We start from the raw sequence: 17571 nt of genomic DNA on the forward strand, positions 1-17571 counted from the left end.
TAACGTGAGGGACGACGGATGGAGTGGGCAGAACTCAGTCTCTGGCTGCCTGCCTCTCAGGAGAGGATTTCTGAGGGCGCCCTGGGCCCTGCCCGAGCCCCTGCTGTGCCCTCCTATCACTTGTGATGGATCAGGAGAAGGGAGGGTGGTGTGACTTTCGCCCTCCTGATATTCAGGCTTTGTTTTGGTTGGGACACGAGTGGGACAGGACAGGTTTTGCTTTGGTTGGGACAGGAGCGGGACAGGGGAACAGGAGGGTTGGGCTGGGAAGAGCCTGAGCTCCCTAACCGGCTGGCGGCTGAGCGCTCTTGTCTGCCTGCTGGGCTTCACCTGGGCCTGTCTGTTTCAGTCCACCAGCACTGCCTCCCAAGAAAAGACAGTCGGCTCCCTCCCCAACCCGCGTGGCCGTGGTCGCCCCCATGAGTCGAGCTACCAGCGGCTCCAGTTTGCCTGTTGGAATCAATAGGCAGGTAATTCGGCCCAGTTCCCATGGGAGAGGCCCCGTGGGTGTGGGATCAGAAGTGTATCTCCTAAAGCTGAAGGGAACAGTGTTTTAGAGATCTTCAGGAAGAGGGGGATGGCATCCCCCTTGGCGTTCTTCTCTCGGATGTGCTGGGGGTTCCCTGTGGAGCAGGGTGTGTGGCCGTGCCCAGGCCCTGGGGCCTCCCCAGCTACACACTCCTGCCAGCCTCCTGTCTGATGCAGCAGTGCCCCCGAGCCCGGCTGGGCCCTCCGGGGACGACCTCGTCGCCGGTCTCTGCCTCCTCGCCTCCCAAGTGACAGGCTCATTTTGCTTTTCCCACACAAGGATTTCGATGTTGACTGTTACGCACAGAGGCGGCTCTCCGGAGGCAGCCACTCGTACGGGGGCGAGTCGCCCCGTCTCTCCCCCTGCAGCAGCATGGGCAAGCTCAGCAAATCGGATGAGCAGCTCTCATCTCTGGACAGGGACAGCGGGCAGTGCTCCCGGAACACAAGCTGTGAAACACTAGGTGGGTGCGGGGGGAGAGGGGAACAGCATCCGCCACTTAGGTGGGATGACGGGAAGCCACACCATGAGATGCTCAGCGTCCATGTGTTCTGGACTCTGCCAGGACCAAGAGCTGTCTGCGCACAGAGCTTTAAGGGAAGGGGCAGCCCCCTGGGTCGGGGCTGGGAGTGTGCCCTGGGGGCTACGCAGAGCCTAGGCAGGGCATTAAACTGTGCATGTCAAGTGAAAAAGCAAGCTAGTCTCACTTGCAATGCTGTATCGTAAGAGCCTAATGAGCTTTGAAGCAAGATTTCTGTCTGCAGGACTGGGAGGGACCTTAAACTGCAAGCACCGTAATTAGCATGGCTGGGATCAGATAAGCTGGTACACTGCTTTGGGGGGATAATCCAAGTGCTATTAAAAATCACAATATGTTGACAACTAGGAAAAAAAACCCAAGACCATTGACATGGTACTTACTCATTTGGGTTTCAAAATGAGAGGAGGTTGGATTCTAGGGTGAGAGAGAGATTTATGAAAATATATCAGAATAGAAAAATTATGGGATTGTAAGTAATTTTTATTTTCTTGATAAAGTTTACCATCTTTCTGTTGTAGCCCTGTATTCTTATGGGAGATGCTTTTGTTGTTCAGGGGTTTTGTTTTGGTTTGTGTTTTCTTTGCTTTTTGTGGTTTTTTTTTTTTTTAAGGATTTATTTATCTTGGAAAGGCAGATACACAAATCTTCCATCCACTGGTTCACTCCCCAAGTAGCCACAATGACCGGATCTGAGCCGATCCAAAGCCAGGAGCCCGGAGCCTCCTCTGGGTCTCCCACGTGGGTGCAGGGTTCCAAGGCTTTGGGCCATGCTCGACTGCTTTCCCAGGCCACAGGCAGGGAGCTGGATGGAAAGCAGGGCCGCCAGGACACAAACTGGTGCCCATATGGGATCCCAGCACATGTAAGGCAAGGATTTAGCTACCAGGCTACTGTGCCAGACTCTCTTATTTAATTTTTATTTTATTTGAACAGTAGGGAGAGACAGAGGCAGATATCCTATTCATTGGTTCTCTCCCCACATGCCAGCATCAGCTGAGAGCCAGGCCAGGAGCTCAGGATCCTGTGCAGGTCTCCCACGTGGGTGGCAGGGCCCAAGCTGTCCCGTGCTGCCTGCCGGCACATACAGTGTCAGAAAACTGAAGTGGAGCCGGGGCGCAAGCCCGGACCCCTGGTGCGGGGTGAGGACTGGCCTCGCAGCCTTGGCCATTGTGCCTGCCCACCCGCTCTTTTTCTAAATTAGAAATTAGGGAGGAAGGTTCAGTGAGTAATACAGCATACAGCTGTGTCCCCATCTGTTTCACTTGTTAAGCAGACAGAAGAACAAAGATGATCAGAGAAAGCAGGAGCCCGTGTGGATGGGAGGGAGCTGCCTGCCCACGCCCGTGCGCAGGTGGGCGGGTGCCCTCTGCTGACATGTGTTCTCCCGTGGGCCGCAGATCATTACGACCCTGACTATGAATTCCTCCAGCAAGACCTCTCGAACGCAGACCAGATACCTCAGCAGGTGGCCTGTAACCTTAGCCCACTGCCGGAGTCCTTCGGGGAGTCGGGATCTTCGTTTCTTGGCCGTCCTTTCCAGCTGTCGCTCAGCAGCTGTCCCCAGCCTGAGGGCCAGCAGACGGACACGCCGCCCGCTCTGCCCGAGAAGAAGCGGCGGAGCGCGTCCTCCCAGACCACGGACAGCTCGGGCTGCAGGGTGTCCTACGAGCGGCACCCCTCACAGTACGACAACCTCTCGGAGGACGACCTGCAGAACCCGGCCGCCGGCCAGCCCGTGCCCTACACGCCCTTCGCTGCTATCCTCCCCTTCACGCAAGGGGCTCCCTCGGCTCCTGTTGAATTTGTGGGTGATTTCACTGCTCCCGAATCTACGAGTGACCCAGAAAAGCCACCGCCTCTACCAGAGAAGAAAAACAAACACAGTAAGCCTTTCTGGGGCTGACACAGCCAGTGTGCGCGTAACCTAACGTAGTGGGTGCTGTCTGTAAGCCTTGGCTGGAAGCCGAGTCGGTGGCCTCATTTCAGAGCAGGCAGCAGCACAGGTGTGTGGGCGGCTCGGGCCTCCACGGAGCTCAAGGGCGTCTCCCTTCATGTGACAGTTGCTTGGCCTGCTTGGTCTGCACACACATGGCCGTGAGGGGATGATGTGGGAGAAGACAGGCCAGCCCTGCAGTGTCGCCTGTGGGAACAGGGTTGGGGGGACATCTGCATGGACAGTCTGCTGAGCCAGGTGTCCACCATCCATGTGTGAGCCCGGGCACAGTGCCATCTCTCACAGGCTGACTCCTGGCAGGAGGAGTGAGGCCGTGGGAAGGGTCTTTGGATCAGGTTTTGGGCAGAGTTGAGGTGCTGGGTGTTCTGTTCGGATCGTCTTTGGCCAGTTCCATGGCCATCTAACTGCTTCGTAAAATCCTTCAGGGCACTCCCCGCCTGCCGCACATGGCAGAGCTGCCAGGCTCCGCCCCCTCCTCAGCCTACTTCACTAACAGAACAGCATCCCATTGGGATACTTGTGTGGGCTCATCAGTCCCACATCCCCTCAGCCCCTGGCCCCAGTGAGGCGTCCAGCAGAGAGCCCATGTGAGCTAGACACTGAGTTTGTCCCAAGTCCCACCTAAAGCATTTCCCAACCCAGCTGGAGCTGGCTCTGCCTTTGAGCAGGGAAGAGCCTGCTTGGTTGGACCCGGCAGGACCATCCCAGAGGCCAGCGAGGTAGTCCAGGGGTGGCACCTCCTTGGAGAGCTGGGCCTGCAGTGAAGGGGGAGCCACTTCTGTGGGATTAATTCTGTCATCCCCATCTGGCTTGGCGACTAGATCATTAGAAGCCAGGGTCGCGCACATGGCCGTGCCTCTCCGTGCCTGCAGGGTCGTGAGCGGCGCTCACTCCACCTGGCTGGGAACTGCGAGCTGTTCTCTTCTGAAGGGTAGGGCGGGGTGGTAGGACTTCAGCAGCTACTCCACCCCAGGCCTGCAGGAGAGGGGCAGGGAGGAGGACCCTCATTGCTTGTGACCGATCTCAACTCTCAGGTGGCTGAAAATATTTCTGTTCATTGAGGCCTCCGTCGGAGGCTAACCCCCGATCATCAGGGTCTGCAGCCCTTGTGCCCACCAAATTTTAACACTAGGCTGAGCTGCAGATGTGACACACCCTGTCATGATCCTCACAGCCCCCAGGCAGCGCCCGATTACAGCTGCAAAAACCAGGGCTCCCGGCAACTGGCTGCGGTGGGGCTGCCAGCTCGAGGCAGTGCTGTGTGGGCTTCTGCCAGCAGAGGAGGGACAGTGGGCTCTCCCTGCAGACCCCTTCTGGTTTCTGGTGGTGCTGCATTTGCAGGGTTGAAACCCAGTCCAGAGCCCACGGGTGCCTCTGTGGACGGTCCCTGGGGGAGTTCCAGAGTGTGGTGACCCCAAAGTTGCATTGAGTGAAAGAACAGGATGATCAACGTCCCCTCTGTTTGGCTGATGCTGGACAGTCTGTCCGCGCCGTGTCCTGACATCACGCGTATCCTCACCTTCAGGTGGTCTCCTGTCACCAGGTTCTCTGGCTCCAGGAACTTCCTGTGCTACTTGAGATTCCTGATGAGGGTCTGTCCCCACCCTGCCTCAGTGTCCCACCCCCCAGGGCCCACCAGAGCCTTCCTAGCCTCCGGCCTCAGAGCTGCCTCTGCTGGTCAGTTTGGCAGCACGCCAGAGCTGCTGAAAGCCTGGTGCTGAGCCCCTCTCACCGCCCAGGGCTTCACCCTCAGGAGCTCGTGGGACCTGAAGGTCACGGGGTGACTGACATGCCAGGTTGTGCTGCTGGGCCCAGACATTCCTTTGGAACTTGGTGCAGTGGGGACAGCCGGTGACACTTGGCTCAGTAGCAGCAGCCAGTCTTAGTGGGGAAAGTGTCTTTTGCTCCTGCGCGCTCTAGCCAAGTTCCACTCAGGCTGGCTGGGCCTAATCAGAACTTCTCGTTCTTTAAATGAAGAAGGTGACTCGGACACCCTCCTGTAGAGAAGGACATTAGAAAGCTGTAGTGGAAAGAGCACATTTCCTGCATTTGTGGCCCAAAAATGAGGTGCAGGGAAGTGGCTGCCTCAATGTCACATCATTGGCAGCTGTCCCTACCCAGGTGTCAAGGGCACAGGCCGTGTCTTCCTCCTGGCATTGGCCCCTGTGTGTACACGGGTCCTTAGGAAGCTGGCCTTGGCCTCAGCTCTTACAGACTCGGAGAGGTACCTGCCGGGATGAGGTGGGACCCGGCTCCTCTCCTCTCTAGCGGGTGGCGTTCCAGCCCTTGCCCAGGTGAGGGAGGCCTGAGGTCCCCACCGCCACGAGGGATGGGCGCAGGCACTGTCGGACTGGAGGCCTCTCCTTGCTTCTCCTCCCCCTCCCTGGGACAGTCAGATCTTTGCAGCCAAGAAGGCCTGGTCTTGGTTCCTGTTGTTTCCTGCTCAGCAAGTGGATGGTTTCCATGACACACCCCACAGATCCTCCTAGCTGAGCACATCACAGGGGCACGTGGTGCAGTCATCCTGCTGGTATCTCCAGGCACCTGCCGTGTGCCAGACACTGATAATACAGCCCAGATGAGGCCAAATCCTGGAGCCCCCGCCCTGGAGGAGGGCAGTAACCCCCGATGCATACGCCTGTTCTCAGCCAGCACACACCTCCACAGCAGTCCCCCACCTGCTGGGCTTTCCTCTGGGTGCTCTCGGTGATCCCGAAGCCGTTCGTTCTGCAGTCACTCAGCTCCAGGCACACCTGGCTAGAACCCCTTGTTCATTGCCCCAGCATTCCCCCAGCAAGTTGGCCACTGAGGCATTGGAGGTATGACCCATACAAACCTGAGCCCACCTCAGGCTTTCGTGTCTCCCATACGCTGTGCCCTGACTGTCGTATGACTCTGGCACCCAACCCAAGTCACGTCACTGTCCCACACCATCTCTGAGGAGGGTGTGGCCCACAAGGCAGAGCGCTGTGCTGTCCACTCCCTGGTCAGTGCCAAGGCATGGACCAGGTGCTGAGCGAAGTCTGCGTGAGTTCCTGGTGGATGGGGAACGGGTGCCCGCGAGGAACCTGCAAGCTGGATTAGCAAGGGGCAGAAGAGTGAGAGCCTCGGGAGGCAGGAGGTGCAGGTCCGACTGGCCAGCTCTGCCAAGTCCCACGGACGGGCAGGAAACCTCCGAGGATGGCCAGGGGCCCCAGGGTGCTTTATTTAAACAGTGGAATTTCCTTTTTGGAGTAGTTTAGGATTCACCGCATGACTGCGTGGAAAGTACAGTGATTTCCCATAGCCTGTGCTCCTCCTTCGGCACAGCCACCACCGCTGTCAGGCCCTGCACGCTCCAGGGCGAAGCTGGGTATCTGACAGCGGATGCGTCTGCAACATCGCCCGAGGGTCCCCTCTGGGGTCAGGACCCCCGGAAGGACTGTCGCTCCCCGCCCCACATGCGGGCAGCCCGGGCCGGGTGGCAGGGCAGGATGCGAGGTGCCCTCTGTCCCACAGTGCTGGCCTACATGCAGCTGCTGGAGGACTACTCGGAGCCGCAACCCTCGGTGTTCTACCAGACGCCGCAGAACGAGCACATCTACCAGCAGAAGAACAAGCTGCTCATGGAGGTGTACGGCTTCAGCGACTCCTTCAGCACGGGCAGTGACTCGCTGCAGGAGCTGGCCCCACCGCCCGCCCTGCCCCCCAAGCAGCGGCAGCTGGTAAGCAGCCCCACCCTACGGCCTTGGCCCTGCCGCTGTACCAGGGCCTCAAACCCACCAGGCCTAGGGACTGGAAGGGTCCTTCGGGGGTGTGGCCTGTGGCAGGAGTCGGGAGTGGGTGGCAGCCGTTGCGTCTCCACGTGGGTGCTTTGCTTTCTTCCTGTCACCTGACGGGGGCTCCGGGGCTTTTCCTGGCCGAGCAGCGTCTGCAGCCGGGACAGGCTTGCCCTCTGTCTGCTCTGGCTGCGATGTAGACCTCCGCAAAAGCAGGGACTCCATTAAGACACAGGGCGTGGTCTGTGGGCACCATCTGGGGACTTGGGCTTCCTCCACAATAGGCCTAAGTGTGTAGAGTGAACGACATCATGGCCCTGGCCAGGGATGGCCCCGTGAAAACAGGCTCCACTGAAGCAGCGTGCCTTTAAACAGAACCTCTTTGTGTTTTGGCCAGGACAGCCCCCTCCTCGAAGCTCACCTCCTGTGTGGATGGCTCTGAGTGCGGGTGGAGCACTCAGTGGTGACACAGGACTCAGGCTGTCCTGCCACAGGCAACCTGCAAGGCTGCGGGAACTGGCATGGCCCACGCCTTCACGGCTTCTCCTCTTTGCCTCCCATTGGCAAAGCTGGTGGGCTCCCCTCCAACCATGCTCACCAGAACACCACAGTGATGTTTCAGAGCTGCACCTGTTCTAGCCTGCTGGCCCATGTGGTAGCTTTCTAACAAGCAAAGAGCCAGGCCTGGCAGCTGGCAGCTACCACAGAAGCCCCTGTGACACCTCGCATCTCTACCTGGGGCCCAGACAGCCCTGGGCCTGTGCCGTCTCAGGTGCAGCCAGCTTGTGCCGAGCAGGTGGGCAGTTATGTCCCCTCCGCGGAAGCAGCCTGTGGGATACGGGCGCTTGCTGCATGCAGAACCTGCTCCCCCCATACCCTGCCCATTCCTCCAGCTCTGGGGGTGACTCCATTGCTTTGAAAATGTTTCGGAAAGGGATTTTCCTGGAAATGTCAGTGCCTGACCTAGGGGACCCTAAGCCTAAAGTGTTTCATTTGGTTAAACCGTCGCTGAACCAAATTTCATGGAGAGATTTGTCCTTGGCCGCCCACTGGCTGGCCTTGGCCATCTTCTTACCGTGGAGTCCAGGAGCCTCTGAGCCTCTGGGAAGCATGTGGGCGCCAGCCTGTAGCAGACAGGGCAGGGCTGTGGTCAGCCCCTTCTCAGCACCTGCCTCCCCGGGGCCCACGGGAGCCTCCCGGAGGCTCTGCACGACCTCCCCAGAGCTCCGGCAGCCCCACTGCAGGGCAGTGTAGCCAAGGCAGGGCACCAGGGCAGGGAGGTAGAGGAGGCTGGGGCTGTCTGTGTCCTACATACCACACGGAGGGCGGGAGGCATGGCTGCCAGCGCCCTTCGCAGGCCTTCTCACGTGGGTCTGCCCCACCCTCCACAGGGTCTGCTTCTCAGGAGGGAACCTGAGGGGCAGAGATCTTTAAGGCCAAGTAGGAGGTCAGTGTCCAGACTCCAGCGGAGCCAGAGTGAGCACTTGGGTCTGCTCCCCGTGGACGGGGAGCTCCGAGCCAGGGGAGCCCAGGCCACCTGTCCCCCATGTGCCATGCTTTGCGTGCAGAGTCACCTTTAGAATCTGCCAGAAGGAAGCAAAGGAGAGGGTCCCCTGTTGTTCAGAAAGCCCTTGGGATGTGCTTTGGATCTTTGAACTGAGCCAGTAGGCCACCCCCACCCCCGCCGAGTCCCTGGAAGGACTAGGCACAGCCTCTTCTGTCTGCTGACATGTGCCTGACCGCTCTGCCTCTCTCCCTCCTCCCTGCCTTCTCCCTCTCGCCCCTCTGCCCAGCAGGCCTCCTGTGCTGCTTCTTCCTTCTCCTCTGTCTCCTACTGTATCCAGCAAACTAAAGTGGCCTTCACCCCCGAGGACAGCAGTGCCACCCAGGGCCTCAGTGTGTCGGTCTCTAACTCCTTTCTCAGCCGGCACGGCAGCTTGCCCGTGCCCTCGGTGAGTTCAAACAAGTGGGCCACTCATCGGTTTGCAGGCTGTGCTTCCCGGACACGTGCGCTGCCTGTCACGGCCCTGTCCTCGTGCAGTGACCTACACGTGACGGGAAAGGATGCCGACAGTTGGCCCCCTGGGCCTAAGAAATGTTGTTTGGCAGGGCTGGAGTGGGGAATGCAAGTGGCCATCTTGGGACCCTCCGACTCTGGCCTAAGGTGTAGAGATGGCTTGATGACCTAGCCTTTTTGTTCTGAGCCCACCTTGGGTCTTCGATGAGCTCGCCAAGTGTTCCTGGTCTGCTGAGGGCAGTCCACATGCTGGACACAAGGCTAAGGAGACCCGGCTTCACCGGGGCACAAGACCTGCTTTTGGAGGACTCTGCCAGTTAGCTTCTGCTATGTTACAGGTCACCTCCACGCTCAGTGACTTGAGATGGTCTTGTTGGGGACACAGGTTGGTAGGGTGGTCGTGCTGCTCTGCCTCAGGGTGACTAATGTGGACTGGGCTCCCGGGCACCTCCGGGACCCTCAGACAGTTGGTCTGATCTGACTACAGTGCATGCGGATGGTCACCTCCGCCAGGCTAGCCCGGGCGTGCGTGCAGGACAGCTGACAGGGGTCCAGGGGCACAGTGGGAGCTGGGCAAGCAATGTACAACCCCCTGGGCTCTAGAGTGGCACAGTGTCCCTTCCGCTGCAGCCACTCGGTCGCCTTGCCAAGGCCAGCTGGACCAGGGAATGGGAAGGTGGACGGCAGCTGCTGGTGGGAGTCATTGCTGAGACATTGCACAGGGGCACAGCTGCCTGAGGGGCAGACTGGCTGCTGCTGTGTTACGGAGGCACAGCCTTCTCACAGCACTGACACCTGCCCCTTGCGATCTAAGCAAAGGGGACCTCAAATGCAACTAAGTTTGGGTCTCCCTTGAAAGCAGGGTCACCTGCCGCCTCTGTTGTGCGTAGCAAGGATTGAATGAAGTCACGAAGTGGCTGAGCAGTGCCCGGGCGCCTCTCCTGTGGGCCTTGCTGTGCGTTCTTCCCTGGGCACCGAGAAGGCTGAACTCCCGCGTCCCTCCCGCCCTGGCAGGCTCCTCCCCAGGGACTGCAGAGCACCACTCTAGTCCTGGCACTTGCCTGTCCTTCCCCCACCTCCCCAAGAAGAGGAGCCATGAGACACACCGCGGGTTTCCAGAGTCCTTTTTCGGCAGTGAGAGGTTCGAGGTTGGGAAAGAGCTGGACTGTTTGTCCCAGAACCAAACAAAATGTGAGGGGCCCTTGAATTCTGTTGTTGTTTTCCTGCCGCGCGTGAGGGAGCGAAGGGACAGGCTCCCCACAGGCGCCCTGTCCGGGAAGGTGCCTTCAAGGCCAGGAGTGGCCCTCTCATATTGAAACCCTGGGAAGTGGGTTAGTGGTAGACCCGTGGACTCTTCAGGTATTCCCTGGCTGAATCCCAGTGAGCCCAGACCCGGACCCTTGGGTTAGCCCAGCTCTCCACGCTGTTGGCCTGTGCTGTCAGTCCAGCCTGACGTTGGAAGGCCACTTGACTATAGCAGTTCTCCAGCCTCGTGTTTCTTGTCCCGGTGTCCACTGCCCATTACTCTACTGAAAGACTCGCTCTCAGAACCCTCTTGGCCAGGGTACCCTGTGAGCAGTAATCCTGTGTTGGAGGTTTGAAATTGGAGTGCATGCTGAGGAGACGTCCTCATCCACTCCTCCCAGGATTCCAGGGCAGTGGGATTCAGCAGTGCCAGGGATGGGAGGGGCCTGGTGGGAACGCCCACAGCAGGTGGGACAGTAGAACAAGCTCGGGCGTGGCTCGTGGGGCTGGAGCAGAAGCCCAGCCACTCCCTTTTCTGGGGGATAAAGGACAGGAAAGCCAGAGAGGTTCCAGGCAGAGGCACCTGCTACAGAGTGGACGCCAGTAAGCTGAGCATCCTCTCTGGAAGGTCATGCCCAGTGTGAGTAGCCGGAGTTTGAGGTTATGGGAGAGAGTACAGCTCTGGACCTCTACTATGGGAAAACACAGCAGCCCCTCAGCCCACACTCCACCCGGTCCCTGAGTCTGCCCTCTTGGCACAGCCCCTAGGGTTCTCGGCACTACCTGTGATTTGGTCCCCAGCCAGCACCTGTCAGGGGCAGCAGCCCTTCTCCTCATGGCCTTCAGACCTGTCTGCAGACTCCAGTGGCGGAAAGATACACAGACTTCCCGCGCCCCGCCCCGCCCCCCACCTGTGCCATAATCCCAGGAGACTGGAAGTGGAGCCAAGATGATTGTCCAGCATGACCTGAGGTCTCAGGAGCATTGCCTCCCACCTGACAAGAGGTGGCACTGGGGAGTATGAGTGAGGGGAGAGGAGGAGGGGCCGACACAGGTACCTGTGGCCTCACCTTTCTTCCCCAAAACAGCAGTGCTGCCAGCACCTTGCCACTCTGCCCCGTGGCCTTCTGGGCCCCTGCCTGCTCTCGCGGTGGCCCAGCCCTCAGCTGGAACTCTCCTGCTGTGACTGTCAGAGCTTGATCCATATTCACCTTGCCCTTGCTCAGAATGTCAGTGAGCACGGCTCACTAGCCATGAGGGAGCGCCTTGCCCTGCAGGGGCTGCGGTGCCTGCGGTGCCCCCTCCCCAGCTGCCCCACCGCGAGGCGTTTCCATCCCCCAGAGGTCGGCCTTGATGCTGGAAATCACCTGCAGTGTCTCGTTGCCTTCTTGGCTTCCAGAACAGATCTGGAAAAGTAAAACTGATGCCAGGTCCACGAAGAGGCACGTTGGCATGCCTGCAATAGCTGTCACTTGTTTTGTTTTGTCTTTTTAATTTATTTATTTTTATTGGAAAGTCAGATACACAAAGAGGAAGAGAGACAGAAAGGATCTTCCGTCCACTGGTTCGCTCCCCAAGTGGCTGCAACGGCCAGTGCTGAATTTTATTTTTAAATCTTCATGGTAACAAGGTTCGCATGTGTCACCCTGCAGCCCTGGGCGGGGTCGGTATGTGTCTAAGTCTCAGGTTAGCACATCATGCTTGCACACTTGACGACAGCGAGTGATAACTCGCCCTGCATGTCTGAGCCAGTGGCGTCTGCCGCTTTCTCGCCCAGCCCTTCAGTGACACCCTGCTACGTCACTGCAAACTGCGGCCGCCCCATCATGGGCTGTCTAGCTCACGGAGACTGTGCAGCAGCTGGTGTTCCGACCAGGCAGGCACTCCTCCCTCCAGGCATGCTATCCACGCGGACTCCAGGCCTTGCCCGATGCCTGCCTCCCTTGCCACGAAGCAGCCAGGGCCGCCCCCGCGAAGCATGGCAGGCTTCCCACACCAGCCCTGCCCACGGGGCATTCTTGTCACCCCACCCCACCCCACCACCACCAGCAACCTCCCAGCTACGGGCCTTTCCTAGAACTCAGCCGTCAGCCATCACAGAGACCGTGGCCCAGCAGCTAAGCTGAAGGCCAGGCAGGAGGGGAGGGAGAGGAGGAAAGGCTGCTGGCACAGGCAGGGGCATCTTGCCAGGCAGGAGGGGAAGGACACTGCATCCCTGACTGCTGTCCCCATCTCTTCCAGCTGTCACCCCGTCCGCACTGCTTGGAGCTCAGTCACACTGAAGGTCTGTGGAAACCCTGGTGGCTCTAGGGGCCTGTCCCCTGAAGCCTGGCCTCCCAGGTGTCCTGCTGGCATCAGGAATGCCCCCTTTCCAGGGGCACAAGCACGGGGATAGCCTGGCATGCAGGGTCCTAACTGTGCTCCACGGGCCCCAGCAGGAAGGCAGCTCTCTGCCACCCGATACAGGCAGGCATACCACGTCCTTCCATCCTGTCCTGCCAACCCCCTCTCGTCTCCAGCCGTGCTCTCGTGGAAGTGGTTCTTCCATCTGCTCACTGCCTAAGCAAGAAATAGAGTGTTATCTCTTCACCCCTAGCCCTGTCACATTGGCCTGCTGACACTACGCAAGTCGCATCCTTGCCCTGGGTCTCTTGCCTCACCACTGCCACCTTACTCTGCATCCCAGCATCTGACCTTGTCCCCTCCTAACTGGCCTTCCAGCCTTGGTGGTCGGATTACCACCCTCTCCCTCTCCCTCTCCCCTGCAGCCCCACGTTAGCATTCCCCATGACCAGGACGGCCCTTGCCAGCCACGTCCCCCCACCAGCCACGGTCAGAGCCACTTGCACAGGCTCCTTGCCACTAGGACAGGCCCTCGCTTCTCTCTCCTGCCCCAGCCTTCCTGTACTTATCCCCAGCATACACACAGCCCTTCTTGCCTGCCCTGCTGCCGTGTCTGTAATTTTTTGCATTTCCCCAGATGGGGTGGGGGTAGGGCTTTGGTGTCCTGGTGGTCTGTGTGCATCTGAGCACCACCAAGTGACAGGTGCTTTGTGACCTGATGTGGGCTTCCCCAAGAAGCAAGGCAGACTTTGAGGTCTCGTCCCACTACTGCAGGCGTCTCTTTTCCCTGACTCCCGACTTTCTGGCAGCATCCTGGTGCCGTTGGGTCCTGGCTGTGGGCAGTGCCCAGGTTTCCTTGTCTCTGCTCACCCAGGATGCTGTCTGTGGGCCCGTGATGCCCAGTTTTGCTGTTTTGGTGCATTTATCTTGGTTTTCCCACTCCCACCCCCACCCCCCCAAAACCCCAGGCTGCCTCCCAGGTGTGGAATCTAGACTAATGCCCCCCTGTGCTCTGTCAGGTCTTAGGGTAGGGGAGAAGCTCCCTTCCCTGGTTTCTGCATCAAGTGTGGTGTAGTTACACAGCCCGCTCTGCAGGAGTGTTTCCGTCTGAGCCAGAGAGCCAAGCAGGTGGAGGTGGCTGTGACCCCAGGACCCTGCTGGGACTTCCAGTGTTGGAGCTTTCTTCCAAAGCAGCCACTGCTCCCACACATCCATTCCTGCCCGTGCCTCTAGACTGCCATCTGTGTTCTGACCCCCAGCTTGGCATTCCCACTGCTCAGACAAGCTCCAGTCACGGGGACTTCATGAAGCACTGTGCCACAGGTGCGCTCTGGCTCCCGCATCAGGCTGTTCCGGTACCAAAGGACGCTCCCCACCCCCGCCACCATTCCACACAGTGACTGCTTGCGCACACTGCCTACCAGGACCCCTACAGTCTGCAGCAGCATCTTGCATCCCCGTCTGGAGGCCAGGCCAGAGAAGCCAGGCTGCCCGCCCCTGGGCTGAAGCCTCTTGACACTGGAGTGTTGGGTTGCCTTCCATGTGTCGTTTATCGGCAAATACATGTTGAGTGGCTCAGCTCGATGAGCTGGACGTAGAGCGGTGGGCACGTAGCCTTCATGTTCTGACATGTCACACTGCAGTTGCAGGCTCTGACCAGAGCAGTGAGAATAAATATGAATTAGGGCTCCTGCCATACAGTTCAGATGCGCACTAGCTAAAAACAGCCCTGTCAGATTGCTGGAGCGGGCTGGGAACCATCTGTTCCTCTGTGTACAATCCTGCTCTCCAGAGTTGATGCTGTTAAAATCAATGCTAACTGAATACATGTTGCATCCTAAGATTCTAATGAGCCATGAAGCCATTTGCCAAAATGTATACCCCATCAGAAGGAACTTAATTTTGGATACTCGGTCACCTCAGGTCTTTCGTTTGCTTTGCATTCTTTGTTCTTTGAATTTCTTATTGATTTTTTTTTTTTTTAGAGTTATTTATTTTATTGGAAAGGCAGATGTACAGAGGGGAGGAGAGACAGAGAGGAAGATCTTCAGTCCGATGATTCACTCCCCAAATGGCCACAACGGCCGGTGCTGCACTGATCCGAAGCTGGGAGCCAGGAGCTTCTTTCCGGGTCTCCCACATGGGTATAGGGTCCCAAGGCTTTGGGCCGTCCTCGACTTCTTTTCCAGTCCACAGCAGGGAATTGGATGGGAAGTGGAGCTGCTGGGATTAAAACCGGCGCCCATATGGGATGCTGGCGCATTCAAGGCGAGGACCTTAACCTATACGCTCTCGCACTGCGCCCTCCTATTGGTTCTTAAGATGAACCCTGGAGAGTAGGTTATTCCAGGAAGGGGAGCCCCACTTGGTTAAGATGAATGCCACGAGATGGCGCACGAGGAAGCCCGTCCTCTCCGGTGGCAGAGAAACAGCCCGTGGTAAGGCCCAGGTGTGGGTGCTGTGGCATTGGACTCAGAATTCCCTCCAAGGCTTGGAAACGCAAATGCTTGCAGGATTCTGTGACCGTGGAACACAGGACACCAAGGAGGAGAGATGCCTGAGGGCACAGCGTAGACCCCCACATCAGTGGCTTCTATAAACCAGAGAGCTGACTGGGGCCCAGGAGGAGAGGTGCTGGCCGACGACCAGGGAAAGAGAGGTGCCATCAGAGCAGAGAGGAGAACCCTTGTTCTTGTCCCAGGTGTGGTCATAGCACCTGTCCGTCGAGTCAAAGAGTTTGGCCTCCCAGAGACTTCTCCTAGACACCTGGGCAGGGCCCAAGAGCCTGACTTTCCAAAAAAAGGTGACGTGGGCCTTGCCTTGCCATACCACAGTCCCCTGTTCAGGACCGAGTGTGTCAGACATGGGGACAGCCCTGTCACGCACTGCTGGCACTGAGCTAGGTTCCCGTGGTGCCCCATGAGGCAGGAAGCCCGTGCTAACCTGGAAGAGTGGCTGCCTTGGGTGAGCCTGCTCACAACCAAGAGAGGAAATGTGAACCCTGCAGACCAGCGGGGCGTGCCATCTGGCTGAAAGTCTGGCCTGGGCCAGGATGATGCAGGCGTGTCCTCTGACCAGCCGGCCTTCTTCCCAAACCCTTCACCACCCAGGGAGTCTGTCCTGGAGCATGGTCACATTGCACTGTCATGGGCAGAGCTGAAAGTTGCCCAGCACTTGGAGTTCTTGTCGAGCTCCCGCGGCTTGTGGCACCAGCCCACAGCTACCAACACACTGGTCACTCGTCAGAGGAACTCAGTGGGGCAGCTTCGGGTGGCACGTCAGGCTATGGAGGAGAACAGGTACCTGACCAGTGTCGAGTGGCTTTGTCCTGTAACAGGCCATACGGGGGCACCAGCCCCTCCTGAGGTCTGTCCCGTGTTTCCAAAGAGCTGATCGTAGGTTCCGGCACGTTCCTGCTCTGTGCTGGAACGCCGCGGCCTGTTGTTTGGCCGGGTTGCTTCACCATTCCAAGGATGCTGGAGCACTTCCGGGAAGGAGGGCTGGAATAGGTTAGACCGCCTGCTCCCCGAGCCTCTGTCCTCTTCAGATCCTCACTAGGTAGGACTTGGATGAATCGGTTCACCTGGCTTCCGTCAGAGGGCCAGACATGCCTGCTTCTAGCTGCTCACTAGCTCTGCTCTGGGGTCTGGCACCTCCAGAGCTTGTGCAGAAATGGGTGGGCCTCAGACAGGAAACCCTTCTTGTTCTACAACCGTCAGCCCAGTCTCACCCTGGCTGTAAATCAAATGCCGAGGCACGGCAGCAGGCAGAACAGCCGCCCAGCAGAAGTAAAGCCAAATCCCGAAATCAACCCCAGGTTGGGCCCCGGAGGCGCTGTGTAGCTCGCCTCACTGTCACAGTGTCGGTGAGGGACCAGGCCTTGCTGGGTGTGGCTTCATGCTGAGTCCCTGCGCAGCGCTTGGCACCTGCACTGCCCTTGAAGCACGGGGAGGGGCGGTCTTCAGGGTGACTTGGCCCCTGCCCTGGCATGACTGCCTGGCCTAAATACCAGAGTGGGGACCCCAGCCATGTTGTCTTTATCCTTCTCCTTCCCTCCATGGCCTAGACCCAGGCAGTGAGCGAGGACTCCCTGTCCCCCCATCGGCACTCGGCTGAGCTTTGGGAAGGAGCATGGAACAGTTCTGAGATGCAGGGACAGAGGTGGCCTCACCACAGGGAGCATGTCCTCTGAGGGGAAGGGCAGGTCCCAGGATTGTCCTTGACCGTTGCTGGGAGGACCTGAAGGAAAGCTATAAGCCTGGGGCACTGGGCCTCGGCCGGAAAGAGGGCCCTGGACGGAGCTTGGCCTGTGCGGTGCTCAGCATCTATGCTGGTGGCCAGAACAGTGATTAACAGCCATGGTCGCAGGCCGGCCTCGGGTGAGTCAGTGGGGAGTCAAGCATGTGAGACGTGGGCGCCCAGGACAGGCGTGCAGGGCTGATACATGTCCCAAGTGGCTGCCACAGACTAAGCTGAGCCAATCCAAAGCCAGGAGTCAGGAGCCTCTTCCAGGTCTCCTACGTGGGTACAGGGTCCCAAGGCTTTGGGCCATCCTTGACTACCTTCCCAGGCCACAGGCAGGGAGCTGGATGGGTAGTGGGCTGGCGAGGATTAGAACCTGCACCCATATGGGATCCTGGCGCATGCAAGGTGAGAACTTTAGCCTCTAGGCTACCATGCCGAGCCTCGTTTTCCTTTTTCTAAAACTCTTGTCCACTGCAAGGAACACGAGGAGGCTGTTCGGATGTCCTTGATGGGAGCCCTGAACGGCTGGTGACACCCCGCCCCCGCAGCTCACCTAGGCCAGCCTTGGAGGGCCCAGTGGCCAGAGCTCAGCCCTGGGAGTTGTTCAGTGGGCCTTGGTCATCACTCCCATGCGTGGTGTGAGACTGCTCTCGGGAGAGCCCGGCAGAGTGCTGCTGGAGGTGCTATCAAACACTGGCTTGAAAGGAACGTTGGCTCGTGGGAATGTTTCGGATGGCACGGTCCTGCCTAGCATACTAAGGCTTGTGCCGTTGTCTTCCAAGAGGTTGTGAGGTGGATACAACATCAGGACTGCCGTGTTTGGTTCTGAAGGGATAAAGCCAGAGATCCATGCAGAATTTTCAGAAGGAGTAAATGGTGCTGGGTGTGGCCCTGAGGTTCCGTTGTGTGGTTGTCCCTGCTGCCACAGCAGAGCAGGTG

At 58.7% G+C, this 17571-nt stretch overlaps 1 protein-coding gene across 14 annotated transcripts in view; it reads left to right on the forward strand.

The window, feature by feature from the left end:
- RAPGEF1 (Rap guanine nucleotide exchange factor 1) overlaps nucleotides 1-17571 on the forward strand; it is a 111138-nt gene that overhangs the window by 78335 nt on the left and 15232 nt on the right. For 7 of the 14 annotated variants that reach the window (XM_058673001.1, XM_058673006.1, XM_058673000.1 and 4 more), the window contains 5 exons: nucleotides 350-470; nucleotides 809-992; nucleotides 2468-2953; nucleotides 6523-6728; nucleotides 8579-8734. In XM_058673001.1, the coding sequence (XP_058528984.1) occupies nucleotides 350-470; nucleotides 809-992; nucleotides 2468-2953; nucleotides 6523-6728; nucleotides 8579-8734 (1153 nt within the window). The remainder of the gene's footprint in view (nucleotides 1-349; nucleotides 471-808; nucleotides 993-2467; nucleotides 2954-6522; nucleotides 6729-8578; nucleotides 8735-17571) is intronic. The other 7 variants (XM_058673012.1, XM_058673013.1, XM_058673004.1 and 4 more) reach the window with 1 other exon arrangement.

Source organism: Ochotona princeps, chromosome 14 (assembly GCF_030435755.1).
Source record: "Ochotona princeps isolate mOchPri1 chromosome 14, mOchPri1.hap1, whole genome shotgun sequence".
NCBI classification, from domain to species: Eukaryota; Metazoa; Chordata; class Mammalia; order Lagomorpha; family Ochotonidae; genus Ochotona; species Ochotona princeps.